At 37.6% G+C, this 18,389-nt stretch overlaps 1 protein-coding gene across 3 annotated transcripts in view; it reads left to right on the top strand.

Annotated features, from left to right (window-relative positions):
- Positions 1-18,389, top strand: part of LOC135786566 (zinc finger matrin-type protein 4) — a 152,536-nt gene that overhangs the window by 12,716 nt on the left and 121,431 nt on the right. For all 3 annotated transcript variants that reach the window (XM_065296033.1, XM_065296034.1, XM_065296032.1), the window contains exon 2: positions 13,129-13,233. In XM_065296033.1, the coding sequence (XP_065152105.1) occupies positions 13,129-13,233 (105 nt within the window). The remainder of the gene's footprint in view (positions 1-13,128; positions 13,234-18,389) is intronic.

Here is an 18,389-nt window from a genome sequence, read left to right as displayed (position 1 = left end):
TTACCTTGATTTTATACAGCGTCTTTTTAGATCATATAGTTTACATTTAAAAGTCAATGCTGTACATTTTCCCATTAGTTGTTTTTTGTAGTAATGACTGTTGTTTGTATTTTGGTTGAGTTAATGATATTTTTGCCTATGTATGTGAAGCGAGGATGTAAACGTCCGTCTAAAGGCCGTCTCTAATCTATAAATGAGCTTATGATGCTAATGTTCTGGTCCATTACCCTTTAAAATGGCACTATACAGTAGCTCACATCCCGCAGGAATCGGCAGTTAATACATTGCTGTATTTGACTATGCAAATAGCAAGAGGGAAAAATCTGTATTAGCTTAGTGATTGGGTGGCATTTTCAGGAAGTCTTAATGACCAGGTGGGTCAGTACATTGGATTTGCATCTATGAAATGTAAATGTCAGTGCTTTTTGATAGAGTGCTAATTTTGGAGAAAAGCTTGCTTTTTTATAACCTTATGTGTGTTTTTTATTACATTTTCGATAACAAAATATTAAAATGCATAATTGGTGTAATAACTCTGATCAAAACCATAATAGAACCTAAAGCTCTGTTAATTCTGATCTAGTTTTGCGGATGTAGGAATATGTATGGTTATTAACACTTTCCCCACCAGCGTCAGAAAATTTTCTTCTTTAAATATATTAACATATAATATATCAAATGAAAGAACAGACCTCTGCTTTAAAAAAAGGTTAATCCTATCCTCATTTGTTCTCTTTTTATTAACTCTTCTTCTTCAAAAATACCAAATTTTGAGCATAAAGCTGAGATAATTGCATAAATAAAACTTAAAAATAGATTATTAATGAATGTAAATGTTTTTAACATATACCTCTAATGGGAATAGCTGCGTGATGAAGTGAAACTAAAGGGTTAATAAACACAAACTGAAGCAGATGTTGTAGAACGTCTGGCGAACGATGATAGACAAAGCGAAGATTGTAAAAACTGATTATTTCCTACTATTAATAAATTATCTTAAAGGAGTGTAACTACTGTAGCATGTAAATAATGAACATAAATAAAGTGAGCAAGAGCGCTCAACAATTATATCGAATCAACAGGCACGTGAAACCTAGCTAGAAGGTTGCTCAAACAACAAAATCACCAGCTAACTTACTTTAAGTTTGGAAGAAGTATAGACGAATACAATAACAAAATAAACCCAAAACCTAAGTCCACTTACAGTTCTCACGGACACGCGTTTTATCAACTGCTATCCTCTGGACAGTGACGGACCATTTCGGCCATGTGGCGCGCGTGCACGCTCGTGGTGTGAAGCGCATCCGTACTATTTTCCGAGATTTTTTATCAACTGGCTAGTTATCAGTCTTTCTCTCATTTCGGCCGTGTGACGCGCATGCCCGCTCGCGGTGTGAAGCGCGTCCAAGCTATTCTCCGAGATGCACCTGACGGCATTTTGTGCAGCGAAATATTTTTGTTTTGGACGACCTAGTTAAGGTAGGGTTTCCCAGCTTAGGCGGGCTGCCGAACTGCAAAATGCTGCCGGAAACCCTGAATCTCATCATTTGATTATGAGACTTTAGTTTGGATTTCACAGACAGGGTGACCTTTTTTATTAATCTTGTTTAAGGTGCTGTCAAATGTATTCGATATTTAAAATTGTCATAAACTAGTTAACCTCACTCATCAAGTTGTTTCAAGAATGTCTAGTTCAGCATCCTAAGTTTGGACATTCTGTGTTTATCTCTTTTTGTTTTGTCTGATATGACAGTGTTTAAACTCACGCACACGTCATATGCTTTCTGACCAACAACAAAAGCAGCAATAAATCAGTTAATTTTCACAGGAAAAGCAACAGAATACCCAATTCTGTTTGCGGTACTGAAGTTCAGCCTTTTTCTTTTGATATACATTAGTCTCACTGCAAAGGGTGCCGTAGATAAAACTCTGTGCTCTCAGATGTTTTAATCAACAGTGGGTCAACCTGTAGTGCAGAAGAGTACAGGAAAAGCTTCTAATTGCGATATACGAAGATGAAGAAATTTCTGAGGCCGCTCCTCTTCTCGACGGGGTGGCGATGAGAGACTGCGCAGGGAGAGAGTAATCCCACTTCTCTTTCGTCTTCTGGATGATGTATTTTTAATGCTCCCCTCGTGCTGGTGGATGGGCGATTAGAAAAAGTTCTCATCAACTTTTTAGGGCTCTGGTGCTTTGAAGAGATGCGTCTGTGGGATTCTGTGCCAGACGTGAGAGCCTTAGGCTTTCTCACTTGCCAAAATTAATTTCATTTACATACGCATCTTCACATCAGAATATCTCCGTAGAGACCGATGTACTGCTGCGTGGATTTGGGCCACTGTAAAAGAAAGTTTGATCTTTGGTACTGTAACCCTGATCTACAGACATTACAGTCGGCGCACTGAAGCTCGTAATAGTGCCGATTATCAGATTACGTAGAAAGCGAGCGGATCATTTAGGAGCACTGTCGATGTCAGGCTCAACACAGCAGCCTGACAGTCGAATAATCTTCTCTATATTAGATGCTGAACAGCAAGGAATTAAGTTGTTTTGCTCCGCATCACTTAAAACAGATCCTAATGTGCCATGTGCTACCATATGTATTAAGATGCTGTCACTAATTGCTGTTCTGTAGCTTATAAACACATTTATTTGAGAGAGCCCTAATGATATCATGTGGTGGAAAAGTTTAGCTCATTTACTGTAGCAGATGTTTACCATCATTCTTTTACACTAAAATAAAGTTTAACGTTACTCATTACAGTGAGCATCTGCATCTTCACAAACCCAAACAGATACATTTAAATTTGTGCCAACATTTAAATTTCATTCATTACAAATCAAAAAATGTTTTTTATTTTTTTGGTCGAAGTTGGTGGTGTAGTGCTGGTGGTGTAGGCAGTGCTTGACATATAGTTTCCATATAGCTCGATTTCCAACTCATGGTCCTTATCCTCCTCTACACCTCTCTCCTCTCCTGTCTATCAAACAAAGGGAAAACTTTTTGAAATGCATGACTGAATTCATAAGTGTGTAACAATACATCGATATGGGTCGATTTTATTTCTATACGAATCAATGCATCAATGCTAGACATAAAAATCGATTTGAGGTACCTTTATTTTGACACTCTCCGCGTCCTCATTCCTTGTCGTAACGTTCTTCTATGCATTTCCGCCAAAGCATGCATTTCTGTTTATTTTCATCTGCTAGCAGTGAATGCGATGCAGCAACAAAGCAGTTGTAGCAAAGAAAACACAGAGAAAGAGGCAGAAGACGAGTGTTTCTTTAAAACGCAGTGTCCTCTCACCTGAACATGTTCATCATTAGATTTTTTTAAAGAGAAAACACTTTATCGCAACACTTGTTTGACTGTTAGATCTGAAGTTGTGTGACAGATCAAATGCTTAAATTTAACAGCTTTATTTTTATATTAATTTATTTTTCAATTTAATTAAATAATTTCTAAATCTACCTCAGTGAATGTCACTATACAGAGCGTCTAAGGAGACATGGAGCAAAAAGTAAATAAAGTTTAGTTTCGCGTGCGCACGTGAAACTATTGCGTGCTCACGTGAAACTTTCGCATGCGCACGTGAAACTATCGCATGCGCACGTGAAACTTTCGCTTTCGCGTGCGCAAGTGAAAAATTCTGCACATGAAGGTTTCACCTGAGCACATGAAAGTTTTACGTGAGCACATGAAACTAAACTTTAGATTTTTACTCCAGTGTCACCTTAGGGGCTCGGTATCACTTTTGGACATTTTGGCACAAAATACTGAAAGACTTTTGACTGTTTCCATTATAAGCTTGATTTTATGTGTCATTTTTGCCTTATTATTTATTTTTTTATTTTAAAAAAATCTATTTTTTGTTAGTTTGTTGTTGTAAATGTTCCAGTTGGGACAGAGATTGTGCCATTTTCAAAAAGTTTAATTAAATGTTCATGTTATATATTTTAGTTGCATTTGCAAGTAAATATTTACCTGCTTTTCTAGCAACGTAATATAAAAATATCAGCAAATTAATCGAATTCAATCAAATCGTTATCGCATCTAAGACATGTTTGATGTATCAGCAAAAATCGCATTGCTGGCATATAAAATCGCAACCCAGTATCACAAAATTACGTACCTATAGTCACATACATTTCTGAGTCTTTTCCATGACACTGACACATTTTCTGCCTTTTTACGTGAACATGTCACGTATTTCTGTTTACGTGTCACTGTCACGTATTGGTTACCTAACTGTTTTGTCCTATTTTCTTACCATTATTGCTTCGGTTTAGGGTTAGATTTACATAAAATGACATCCTTACTAGGGGTGCACCGAAATTTCGGTCGCCGAAAATTTTGGCCGAAAATAGCATTATCGGTTTCGGGCCGAAATAAAAAATCCAGCCGAAAATGTAAACCGAAAATGAATGTCAACCGCGCCCCTCCCATCTGTGCGGTAGCGCTTGGGTTTCACTCACGGTGATCAGTCCAGTCGTCACCCACCCCTCCCCTTCGTGCTCAAGCAGGTTTCACTCAGGGTCGAGCCGTTTGCACGCGTCTGCAAAGATTAAGCTGTCTTGATGTGTAAACTTTAGAGAGAGTCGCGCTAATGTGTCTCATACTGTAATCCATTAACGTACATTTGATTTGGCGAATAAAGCAATGAAACACAACGTAACGTTTTTATGTGGAGCGACTGTTGCGCTGTTTGAGATTCACCCTCCTTCTCTCTTTGAGCACTCGCGTTTAAGTGCCCTTGGTAGTGCACATACTAGAGAGACGCGTTTAAAAAAAAAAACAAGCAAACATAAAATCTCTCTGTTATTGATAGGGCACATATAAACAAAATTCTCTCCACAGTATTCTTTTTCTAATAAAAAAATGTGTTTATGTCTTAAATGTATGTATAGATTACAGTCAGATTAACCTACTTAAGTCTGTGTCATTAATGTTAATCAAACAACCCATGACAAAGAGACCAATAGCTCTAAAAATAATAATATTAATTTATTGTGTTATGATTCATTTAATTTGATTTCTGTAATGCTAATTTCAGACCTTATTAATGTACAACTTTGTTCTTTTTTATAAATGTTTGCAATTTCTTTATTGTTTATTAGATTTTTCCCACCCGCTTTTTGCTGATCGGAAAAATAATCTGATTCTGTGCCTCAAAAACTGTAATGTGATCCGAACTGTGAGTTTTTTGATCCGTCACACACCCCTAGTTAGTACACAGTGAAAGCCATAAATGCAATTGTACTAATAATTGGCATAATAATTTCTTTCGGTGTTTCGGTTTCGGTTTTTCGGCTTTGGTTTGCTTTTTTCGGTTTTCGGTTTCGGCCAAGAATTTTCATTTCAGTGCATCACTAATCCTTACCCAATCCCAACTCTAACCCTAATGCCAGGCGACAGTGGTTAAAAAAAATCATAAAATATAACAAAAATAAATCATGAAACCAACGCAAACACCAAATCTAACCCTAAACCGAAGCGTCAACCGTTTGAAAATAGGACAAAACAGTTGAGTAGCAAATACGTGACAATGACACATAAACAGAAATACGAGACATGTTCACGCAAAAAAGGCAGAAAAACGTGTCAGTGTCACGGAAAACACTCCCAAAATTACGTGACTATAGGTAGATAATTTCGTGATACAGGGTTGAAAATCGATATTGTATTGGATCGTAATGAACTGTCTGATTTACACCCCTATGAATTCATGAGGAGAATCAGCCAATAAGGGCCCAGAAGAGATGGGAACTCATTCAATACTGTTTTTAAAGCATCTTGGTAAGACCTCAAGAAGTTTACTTCTCAACCAATTCTGGGTCGGTCTCTCTCTCTCATCACTGTATCCTTCCCTGAGGAAGACCATCTTCTTTCAAACAAACAAGTGTGTTTCTCTGTCTGACAGTGGCATGAGTCAAGATAGAGGAGGGGAGTGAGAGCGCTATATGCATGACATTAAGAGCTGTCAGTGACTTTCACCGTACTGGCTGTGAAAGAAGCAGGGCAACATCATTCTGTCGGCTTGTTGTGATAGTGTGAAGCGTGCTGAGCCACGTCAGGAGGCAGAAGGAATAGGGAGGTGTGATGACTCCTCTCTGATGAAGAGGAGTTTCGTGAGTAAGCTGCTGCAGACACTCGCAGCTCGTCCCGCAGGCTGAAATGGCACGTATACAAATCATGTCTCTCAGTGATTTGATGTGTGGTGAGTATACACTTACGCAAACGCAGTCGTGCCTTGAAAGAAGCTGAACGAGGTTTTGTATCTGTAGCTATGCGATGTCCTTAAGATTATAAAATTATGAGATGATAATGTTACTCACTAGATTTGCTTTTTTGCAGGAGTGCTATCAAGGTAGTAAAGAACGTGTTATACTTTTAGGTGGCACTTTGGTTAAATATCACAATGACATTATCACAAAATTTGAACATGGTTAACAAACTTCTGATAAACTTATTTCCACTGAACATAAACTTTATAAGAAAGAAAGTTTTTATAACACCAAAAATAGTTCCTACAATTTTACTAACTGTGCCAAAAAGTTGTTGTTTTTTCTTTGCAGTGAAGAACCATTTTTATATAAAAATATATATATAATCTTGCATATGCATATTAGTAGTACCTTAAAGCTGTAGTCTACGATATTGAAAATCGGTCCAGAAAGCCTGAGACGGTTAGTAAGTTTTAAAAAACTCCTCCCGCCCCTCTGTGCTACCTGATCCCTCCCACCGGGAAACGACATGAACAACGTCACTCAGTCAAGCTGTGATCACCGGTAGTAAACATCGGAACAGAGATTTACAGAGCAGTAAACACATAAAGCCTTGAAGGAAGGAACACTTACAATTATGAATGATTGACGTTATTTACTTTCACGACAAAGTTTGACATACGTTTCCCCTCCTGAGCCTCGTTTCCCCTGGTCAAAAGTGCAACCCAGCGCACATTAATTGCACAATAATTATTAGTTTAGTATTGCTAAGGTTTTGAGTAATTGTTATAGCAGCACACAGCGCATCCTGTTCAAATTCCGATCGGCTCGAAAAGAAACCCGCTAGGCCTATTGAAATTCAAGCACTTTAATAAATATAATTACTTTGACTCGTGATACGCGATGCTAAACGGCTAACATTCCAATGCCGACCGGCAGCATGAGCATGTTGTCAGACTGATATAAAGATATTTACGTAACGCATCAGACCATAAAAGTATAAATAAATACGTATCTGCTCAACAAAAAGTCCGCCATGAGCATATTGTCAGACTGATATTAAGATATTTATGTAACACCGCACACCATAAAAGTATAAATAAATGCGTACCTGCTCAACAAAAGTCTGCTGTGTCAACGTCGGTTTTCAGTCCCATATCTCCCTGAAGCTTCCTCCAACGGTCAATGGCGGACCCTATATTAATTCGACTTTGAGTCCGGCGTTTGAGTCTCTGTTTATATCTCTGCTCTTTCTTATACAGACTTTCTCTTTCTTTCAAGCAGGGGCTGCTTGCTGCTGTCGGTTTGTTTTTTCTCCATTTGTGAGCTGTTGCTACTTTGCTAGCTACCACGCACTGTCAGAAATTTCATGTCGCGGGCGGGGTGGGGTGGAGACGCGAGCGCAAGGTGGAGTTTCAAGTGGAGCGGGGATTGGATGAGAGCAGTCGACCAATGTAAGCTGTCCGGCCGGACAGCTTACATTGGTCAAGTTCTCTGCCGCTGTACACCCAATAGAGTGAATGGATTTTTTTCATTCTTTTTTCTCTTCATATTGTTAGGATTTTACTGTAGAACCATAACCAGCATCTAAACAAGGTTATTAATAATGAACAATCTTTGAAATCGTAGACCATAGCTTTAAAGGTACATTATATTGGTACCAATTTTTTTTATATTGGTATTTATATACCATCTTGAAACTGCATAAATAAGCTTCCAATTGATGTATTAGGATAGGATAATATTTGTCCGAGATACGACAATTTGAAAATCTGGAATTTTGTGCAAAAAATCAAAATATTTGGAAAAAAGCATTTAAAGTTTGAAGTCCAAATGAAGTCCTTGCAACACATATTACAAACGAAAAGGTTTGATGTTGTGGACTGAATTAGGAAAGTGTAAGCTTGAATGGGAACCAAACTTGAATGGGAAATCCCCAAAGAGCGGTAGGACAGAGAGTGCAAGTTCGTAGGCAAGTTTCTGGCCAATTTTGTTCACGATTTTGCTGCGTCCACTTACAAAAATTAAGTTTAAATATGGAACATGATTTTTACATAATAAAATAATGATTTTTGGCATAAAAGAAAAATAGATAATTTTAATCCCTGCAATGTATTTTTGCCGTTTTCTCCATATATCCCTGCCTGGCAGGTTTCAAGCATCATCTGACTTTATTTTTTCAGGTGTGGTCCACATGTCCGCTAAAATAACTCACCCCCACTTTTTTATATTTTTGGCCGATTCACTGTTGAATGTGCGGCAGTGGTCTTCTGGGAGTCGGATCATTGTGACTGGCTGTTCGGCATAGCCAACCATTGCACAAGCAGTAAAACTCAAGTGATGGTGCAAGCAAATGTCAAAGTCAGGATGAAATGCACAAAATGCTCATTTTGTTTCTTTGCATATCCCATTCTAATATGTAAATATTTTTAAATGATGTGGCTCGTAAGACATTACAGATATATCTCAAATCCATCTGTGGTTCGCTGCTTTTTTCTCTCTTATCTAGGTTCTCATTATAAGTAGTGAATACCAACTACTACCTGCTGGTATAGAAAGTTTTCTCATCTCACAAAGACGCAGATTGGACGTTTTACATGGCCGCCTTCCGTTTGGTGCCTCATTATAATTTTGGACCCAGACACAGCCAGCACGCAAGCAATGTCAGTGTACAGTGTGATGTCTCACAACAAGTCATAGAGACACATGTGAGATATTGATACTAATGAAGAGAAGTACAGGTGCAGGTGAGCTCAGCTGTCTTTGTAATGACCTGTTGCACAATCCTACAGATTCTCATTTTTATTTGTAGTGCTTGCTGAGGCAACCTCTAAGTAAGGCCCTAGCAACTGAATTTCAATGCCCTCGAGACACTATAGTGACCACCTATCAATGCCATAGCAACAAGCACCCTAGAAACACCATAGCAACTGCCAATATCACCCTAGTAACTCCCTGACAGCATCACTTCTAGCTTCTTTTACCGTAGTAACGTGGAGAGGCTGGCCAGCGTTCACACTCAGCAGGAAGGTAATGGCAGTAAAACAAAACTAAATTGCACCCCTGTGAAAGGAAAAAGCATTTAATTACTGTGCTGAAACTTGACATGTACGTACTAAGAGGTCATTTGTATTACAAATTACATTGTTTAACAGTGTAATCGCTTACAATCCTTTCCCACATCACCAGAAATCCTATAATGTAACTTTTCTCATCCAGATGGTGGAGCTTATTCCTCCTGCGCTCGTATCCTTGAAATAAAGGCAAGGATAAATTAAGTCTCTCTTCTGTTTTGAGCACAGATAAAACTATCAAAGCAAGCGTCTCAACACTTTCACGGGACTCTGTGTCATTCAGTGGAAATAAAAATCTCAGCATATTAAATTAGCCTTGCTCAGTGGCGCTCTCAGACATCGCTGATGTGTCATAATACAATTCTAATCACTGAAATTCAATTTGTGAAACAGGTTTTGTTTCTGAATGTGCACAGTGGGCTTGGATAAAAAGAGGTCGCTATCAAGGGCTAAGAGTGATTCAGGAAAAAAATTTAATGCCACTGTAATATTTGCCCTTTTATACTGCAGTTGCTTTTTATTATAATAGTTTTAAGCTGTTTCTTAAGAGTAGTGGTTGACTCGATTATGGGCAAAATCACAATTATTTAACATGATTACTCTGTGACTTAAAAAAAAACATGCACTTATTTAACTTTTTTATTAAGTAAGTGTTGCAATAGGCTACACGTGTCAAAGCAGTGACTCCAGGGGTAAATACACCATAATACACCAATAGTTGTCTAAATATACAAACTTTAGACGTAATGTGCATTGTTTAAAAATGTTAGCTTGCTTGCATGAATGAATGTGTTGAAACACGTATGTTAATGAACATGTATGAAAGAGTTTGATCAAAAATGCGTACAAGCATTTCTAACAGAAAACGCTGGTCTAATACTGAAGTGAGTATTAAGTGTTTGTAATAAATCCATTGCATGGTTAATCAAGACTAAATAAAAATTTAAAACATTAATGTCTTCTTAATCTTTTTACTTTACCTTCATGGAGCTTTAAATCATATTCATATACTGTATCAAGATGCATGTCGATCGGTGCGTCAACTGCATGCGGAGCTGCATAGACCGACAGAATTAAAGTATCGTGAGATCAGACAGCTTGTTATACTTTTGAATAGCTCTAGCGGCACAATGATGTCACTCGCCAATTGCTCTGTGCAGCACCACATGAAATTAAGAGCAAGGGGCCCCCTAGTTGTTCGGGGCCCTACGCAGCTTGCGTACCCTGCGTATAGGGAGGATCTCTCTCTCTCTCTCTCTCTCTCTCTCTATATATATATATATATATATATATATATATATATACTTGCTACTAACTCTGTGGGTGTAATCAGGCCTGTTGATAACATTGTTATTTTGCATGCATTGTCATTTTATCACCCAGTTCACTAAATAAATTATGCAAATCAGATAATGGCACAAACCCACAAAATTATTACTGATCGCAATTTGCATAGGCAATGTTGCTGGCTGGTGCGGAGTGTGAAGGATTCACCAGTGTATCGCAATATATCACACTTTATTAGGACCTGTACAACACCACTGTAAACTAGTTAAACTACTAAAACACTGCCTGCTAAAGTGATGCATCTGGTAATTGCCCTAAATATTTGTCAAGGACTCTCACAGGCAGTCTTTAATATGTACGTGTGAAATAATGACTATCTGTGTTACTTTAACGTCCTGCTGACGAAAAGGTCCAGGTTGTTCTCAGCTGTCATGATGGGCACATTTTGATATGTACTCCATGTACTTCATGCCTTCATCAGACATTTCTGAGTACTCTGAGTCATCTGTGACAAATTACACCTGACCTCTTTAGATATCAGAAATAAACCAGCTTCAGGACTGACCACAGATTTGCTCCCGCACTCCAAACTCTGAATAATTGATGCTTCACAATCACATCAAAATCACACTCACTCACAGATGGCACAAATCAGATGTTGAATTCTTAACACATGCTTTTTAATAATATATTAAGGATATGGTTTTATGAGTGAGTTCCTGGGATTACCTTATTTCTTGAATCTTTTTTTTTGTAAGTGCTGAATGGTATTTTTTCCAGAACCCTTTGTCTTTGGGCAGCACTATTTGTTTTCAGACCAATAGGAGTTCAGGGGAGTGTATGAGAAACCCATTTAAAACAGCCATAACTGTTTAACAATGCTCTTACTAAAAAATAACTTGTGTGCATTGTGAGGCAAAACAAAGGGCACTGATGTATTTTAAGATATGTCAGTGCAAGTTGTTTTCAGTTTGGACAGCTCTTACATTTATTTCCATACAGGACTGTTCTAATCCCTGTCCGGGAAACCGTCCCATATAAAGTTTGCAAAATAATGCATGCATTTATCAGAACAATTTGGACAAACTGCACAACATCATGGATGCCCTGCAAAAGCCTGAAACTTGTTTAAAATCCTTAGTTCGTCTCTCAAAAGAAAATGTTTACGTCAGTGCACATGTCAGTCCCATCAAATGAGAAGTCCTTGTGTCATTGTTCATGAACGAGACAATCAAAATGTTTAGCCATGTTGTCAAAAAGTGTACACAATTGTATGTGTCATTATTTTCTTATGCAAACTGTGGACGAATTCACATTTACACACATTGTGATTTTGAAAAAAAAAGATATTTTACAGTACAAATAAAAAATAACAAAATTAGAAAGGTTCACGGTACACTATAAGAAACATCCAATTTTCTGTAACTCAGTATTTACTTGACAGCAATTTACAGTTTCTCAGTCGCTTTGGGGCATTTCTCAAATAATTTTTTTAATTTGCAAAATAATGCATGCATTTCTCAGAACAATTCGTACAAACTGCACAACATCATGGAGGTCCTGCCAAAGCCTGTAACATGTTCAAAATCCTTAATTAAACTCTCAAAAGTAATTTTTTACATCAGTGAACTGAACATGTCAGTCCCAACAAAGTCCTTTTGTCATTGTTCATGAAAATGTTTAGCCATGTTGACAATATACCAAGTGTACACAATTAGTATACAGTATGTGTCAGTATTAAACTGTTGACAATTTAACATTTTCAAATTTTTTTCTGTAAATAAATTACACGCATTGTTATTTTGAAATATATATAACCCTAACTCACACGTGAAATTCTAGTCATCGAAACATTCACGCGGAAATTTGCGTCATGGGAGGGGCTTCTGCGACTCTGCTCGCTTCCTGTAATCACGTCACTACTAGAGCAAGCTCCTGATTGGTTAACGCTGTGCGTTTTTCCGCCATAGTTTAAATTGTTTGACTTGCGCGTTTCTAGCGGCAATTTGCACCACGATACCTTTAGACGCGCGTCAACGCGTCTTTACTAGCTGGAGCCATTTACGTCCAGTTTTTGTGTAACTCAAAATTTCAAGATGCACTTGAAAGCAATTTATCACTTCAGTTCACATTTCCAAAATACTAAAAAACATGCTTTTAGTAACAGATTATGACACAAAGGTCAACAATTTTGCATGACATGCCTTGTACAAATATAATATGTACTAATTCCTAAATGTTTTGAGGTGTACAGCTAGTCAACAGAAACCAGCATAATGCATTTTGATGATAATGACATAAGCAAATTAAAATGTAGCAAACAGCAGACAATTGTACATAATCATCTGCATGATTGTATCAAAGCATTTGCAATTTGTCCAAAACAATGAGAATTTGCTTAAATCTTGTGCACAACAGACTTGATGATGTGGAGGTTAAACAAAGTGTTTTGAAACAGCGACAGAGAAAAGCTATAATGTGAATATTAATGTTATAGATGTAAGTTCTGTTGGTCTTATGGTTGTTTTTGTGTGATCAGATGAAGTCTGCTGGAGCTGGTGATGAAGTACTCTTCACTGAGAGCTACTGTAACATCTGCAACGCTCAGCTGATATCCGAATCCCAACGTGTGGCACACTATGAGGTGAGCTCTCTCTCTCTCTCTCTCTCTCTCACTCTCTCTCTCTCTCTCTCTCTCTCTCTCTCTCTCTCTCTCTCTCCCCCCATCTCACACACACGCATCAGTGACATGCATTACGTTAAAAGCAGATCTCATCAATTGCTCATCAGGGATGTAATAATCATTTGTAACCTAAATGCTTCTCTCATGTATATTTCACCTGCTGCTTTTAAAGTTGTAATGCAGTGCATCTTTTCCCAGACCCACAAGACCTTCACGAGTAACTTAATGATTGACTATTAAAGCATCCCTTTGCATTATTTACATCTCTCAAGTACGGTTCCCTAGACCCCGAGTCCGCAATCACCAGATTAATGAGCTCTCTAATGAGGACAAACTCCTTCAGCACAGAATCAGTGTAACTGAGGGAACGGGTCGCTTTAACACGATACTTTAGCAAGATAGGTTTACAAAGCTCCACGAAGAGCCAATAAACTCTGTTTGGTGTTACGGTAATACTTCAGATCTCTTGCCATCGAACCCTCGTCTTGAGTAAACGCTCTCAGATATCACTATGTGCCAGGTCTGGCAATACAGCATTACATGTTGGCTGGCGCACAAAGGGTTGACATTTGTGACCCTGTGTGTGAAAACCCAACTGAAGTATTTTATTTATGATTTTCTTTTTTATTTATGATTTTTCTACATAAAATCATCCTACATAATGTAAATTACGTCTGTGAAAATAATCTTGATATATTTAATATTGACTGAGTAACTAAGGTCATGTCAAAGATTAAAGTTAATGTGAAATGAATAAGTGAAATCAAACTTTGCTGCTCCTACTTTGATAAATAGATTATGAGACTTTAGCATGGATTTCACAGACAGGATCACATTTGCTGTTCGTTAACCTCTTGTCAATACAGTATATAACCTGCCATCCATACGTATTGGAACAGAGGGACATTTCATGTTATTTTATCAAAATGTATTCCAGTTTCAGTTATTGGCACTCTCAGCTTAAAGGATTAGTCCATTTTCTTAAAAAAAATACAGATAATTTACTCACCACCTTGTCATCCAAAATGTTTATGTCTTTCTTTGTTCAGTCAAGAAGAAATTATGTTTTTTGAGGAAAACGTTCCAGGATTTTTCTAATTTTAATGGACTTTAATGGACCCCAACACATAACCGTTTTAATGCAGTTTAAAATTGCAGCTTCAATGAAGTTTCAAAGAACTCAAAACGATCCCAAACGAAGCATAAGGGTCTTATCTAGTGAAACGATTGTCATTTTTGACAACAAAAATAAAAAATATGCACTTTTAAAGCACAACTTCTCATCTATCTCCGGTCCTGTGATGCGCCAGCGCGACCGTAATACGTCATCACGCTGAAAGGTCACGGTTGACGAATGCGAAACTACGCCCCAGTGTTTACAAGTGTGGAGAAAGAGGACCGTTCCGACGTTGTTGTATGTCGAATGATACTAATTAATGTCTTCGTGTCAGTTTATTGTTTAAAATGGTCCGCAAATGCGTGCTTCATATATGTAACGCGTGACCTTTCAACGTCATTACGCAATTGCGTGAGGTCACGCTGGCGCGTCACAGGACCAGAGATGGACGAGAAGTTGTGGAACTTTGTTTATTTCTCTTACACTATTAAAAAATGTTTTTATGTGAGTTTTGTACATTTTCATAGTTTACTCAGATAAGATGTTATTCTGCTTGGAGTAAATGTGCCATTTTTCTTTGGATATGTTTTTGGAAAACAAAGCAAGAAGTTCATCCAGTGTAATATATTTCAGTATCCAGAAAGATGTGTGTCCTTAAAGAAACTCTGTGTCAAATGAACTTGTCACCGTGGCACTCGGTTGGTGGCCAGTTCATTTCAGACAGTAAATCAAGCAGCCATTTCCCTGAAGAGCCTGAGAGAAGAAAATCGAGAGACTGATCGAGATGTTGTGTGTGATAACATGAGACCCAGGGTGCATTTACAGCTCTTCCTATGGGATTCAGATGCACTAAACTCTTTCCAGCTGTCACAGCAACTATAATGGACTTTTGGATATCTTGGGCTTTTTTCTCTTTCTGTTAATGTGTGTGTGCGTGCATGCATGCATTAAAGGTGTACGTTTCTTATATGTCATCTGCACATCAGGGTCAGATATTTCTGTTTCTTCTTCACGTCACATCTTATTTACTTATTTTTATTTTTTATTTTTTTACTTGTATATACATGGTATATATATGGTATGTCTGCTAACATTTGCCTCCAGAACTGATTTTCAGAACATACAATATTTATACTGTATATTTCACAAACACATTGTAATGTTTCTCTTTTATAAATGCCTTAAAAACATCTATCAGAAGTGCAACAAATCTACACAATATTAGGGACAGATTTTTAGCTCTGCACATACAGTGGTTTCAAAAAAGTATTTAGACACTTATTGCATACGTATTAAGGTCTTAATGATCCAAGTCATTGCATTGCTTTAGATAAAAAGCTGTTTACATCACCTACATACCCTACCACCAGCTTTTTTCATAACTATATAGAGTAGGGGAGAATAGAGCACAACTTCATGCTTTTTGGCTTTGTCTCTATCATTCAAAAAATATTTAAGTTAGATGAATCATTTTTTACACAATTAACACACACATCTCTGCTACAAATGAACACTTAAAGTTTGTTCGTGGGATCTATCGTTATCATACAATTAAACCGAAAGTGACAGGAGTGCAAACGTTACCCCACAGCTGGGGTTCATTGTAACAAACAGAGGGTTTGTTGTAACACCTGCTAGAAAATGTAGTTTAAACATTAGTTTTCTGGAAAAAAAATCCATATTATTCCCTGTGTAGTGTATGATAATATCACTGTTCGCTTTAAATGCTTATATCTTCTGTATTCGAATGTTGATTCATACCAAAATGCTTTTTTGCATAGTTGTGTTTGACACATGAAAACGTCTCGAGTTACGTATGTAACTGTTGTTCCCTGAGAAGGGAACGAGACGCTGCGTCTCCCTTGCCATACTTCCTGTGTCCCTGCAACGCCGTCTTCGGCAATATTTCAGATAGCGATATACTTCCTGACTTTCGTGTCACCCTGTCTTTGTCGTTAAGCCTCACCATTGGTTGAATTTGATATACACATTCAGATGCACTTACCCCTGGAGGTACCCCAGTGATGCAGCGCATGTTCCCTCAAAAGGGAACTGTAACAATGTATCTTTAAAGGAAACACAATTTAACCTTGCTCTCACTTGAAATGTGTCCCCACATTTAGTCCTTGAATTTCAGGGTATTGGACCTGGAAAGTCCTTGAAAGGTCCTTGAATTTAAAGTTAACTAAGATGTGGGAACCCTGTATATAACAAGCAAAATAAACACGTAGATTACTTAGGAAACCAAAACATTAGTTATTTTCAACAAGATATTTGTTTAAGAGTTTAGTTTCAGCAACTAGTCAGACCATTAACTCTTTCACCGCGAGCGTTTTTAAAAAAAGTTGCCAGCCAGCACCAGCGTTTTTCATGATTTTCACAAAAGTTTAATGTCTTCCAGAAAATGTTCTTCTTTAAATATATAAACATACAATATACCAAATGAAAGAACAGACCCTCTGCTTTCAAAAAACAAAACAAAAAACGTTTCATCCTACCTTCAGTGGTTTTTTTGTAATCAGCTTTTGAATATGGGACGGTTTTTGCAAAAACACCAGATTTTGAGCAAAAAGCAGAGATAATTCCATTTTTGTGGCGGACTTTTCATAGAGATCCCATTCAGAGCGATCTTTAAAACAGACACGGACATGCAGCAGCTTGCCATAGGGCAATACTTCTGGGTTTAAAAAGTTGTGGAAGGGTATTAGCGGTATTGCAGAACGACGGAAAACTCGTCATTGGCGGGGAATCGTTTTCTCTTGATTGACGAGATATCTCATCAATGGCGGGGAAAGAGTTAAACAAACAGAAAGCTAAGTAAAGTTTGGACCTGATGCGTAATCGCGTCACCGCACCGATAAAACGGTATATATACTAAAGGTGGATATTGTTTATATATCTGCCTGTAATAGATAGATATCCACACATTCATCCATCCATCATACTTCATCGAACCATCCTTGTATTATGCAGCATTGCAAAAAATAGATTTTTTTAAAGGGCTAAACAAATTAAGACAAAAAAATCATAAAAGTGAGTTATTTCCCCTGATATTATATTAACAGATATCATTTTGATGAATAGTATTTACATTGTTTTCATTTCATTATCATTGTATACCTGAGAAGACAACTAACCCTGCTGTGTAAAAATGTTTTCAATCAGTTACTAGGAGTTGCTGCCATGTTTCAAAATGGTGTTATGTTTTAGGTAACAAGACAGAGATTAAAATAATATAAGGTTGGATTTGGTGACTTACACACCCAACACAGAAACTGAAAAAATAACATACAATAAAGAAATTAATTTTCATGCCTCCAAAACACTATGCTCAAAAAGCAGATGAAAACTTTTCACAAATTCACAGGAGATCTCCTGACATTAAAAGAAAAAGACCAAAAGCACAGATTGCTCGGCCCTGAAGAAATAATGTAAAGTAGCCGTGTTACAATTAACCCCGCGTTAGTTTGTGCCCTCTCACCCCTACCATTAGTTCTCTTGAGAAATCTCTACCAGGCTAAATCTTCCTCTCAGCGTCTGGTCTAACGTCTGACTTTATCTCATTCTGCTTGTATCATGCATCTCATTTCTTAGCTCTTCACTGGAGCAATGTGATCCAGTCTGACTGCTTCAGTCTCTCTATCCCACCCTAACCCCAGCTGTGCCTTCACTGCCCACATGGGTTCATTATAATCCTTACACTTTGGCTTTTATCAATTCTTTCATTGTACTTCTTTAAAACCAGGCCATTGCAACCCTTATACCTGTTTATTTACCCGTCTATGCACTCTGCACATCATATCTGGCTAATCACTGTTTGGATGTGTGTCTGCTTTTATAGAGATGTTTCCTGACATGGCAGAGCTCAGATTCATCCAACGCGAATCTAAACTTGTATTAATTACCTGCTTTAATACCCACAGATGCTCACATTCCTGTTTTTAATATCAAGCTTTATTGCATATTACAAATTTATGCAATTCATCTTAAACCCATGGGG

The sequence above is a fragment of the Paramisgurnus dabryanus genome, chromosome 20 (genome assembly GCF_030506205.2).
Source record: "Paramisgurnus dabryanus chromosome 20, PD_genome_1.1, whole genome shotgun sequence".
NCBI classification, from domain to species: Eukaryota; Metazoa; Chordata; class Actinopteri; order Cypriniformes; family Cobitidae; genus Paramisgurnus; species Paramisgurnus dabryanus.
This window is presented reverse-complemented; position numbering and strand designations above follow the sequence as displayed.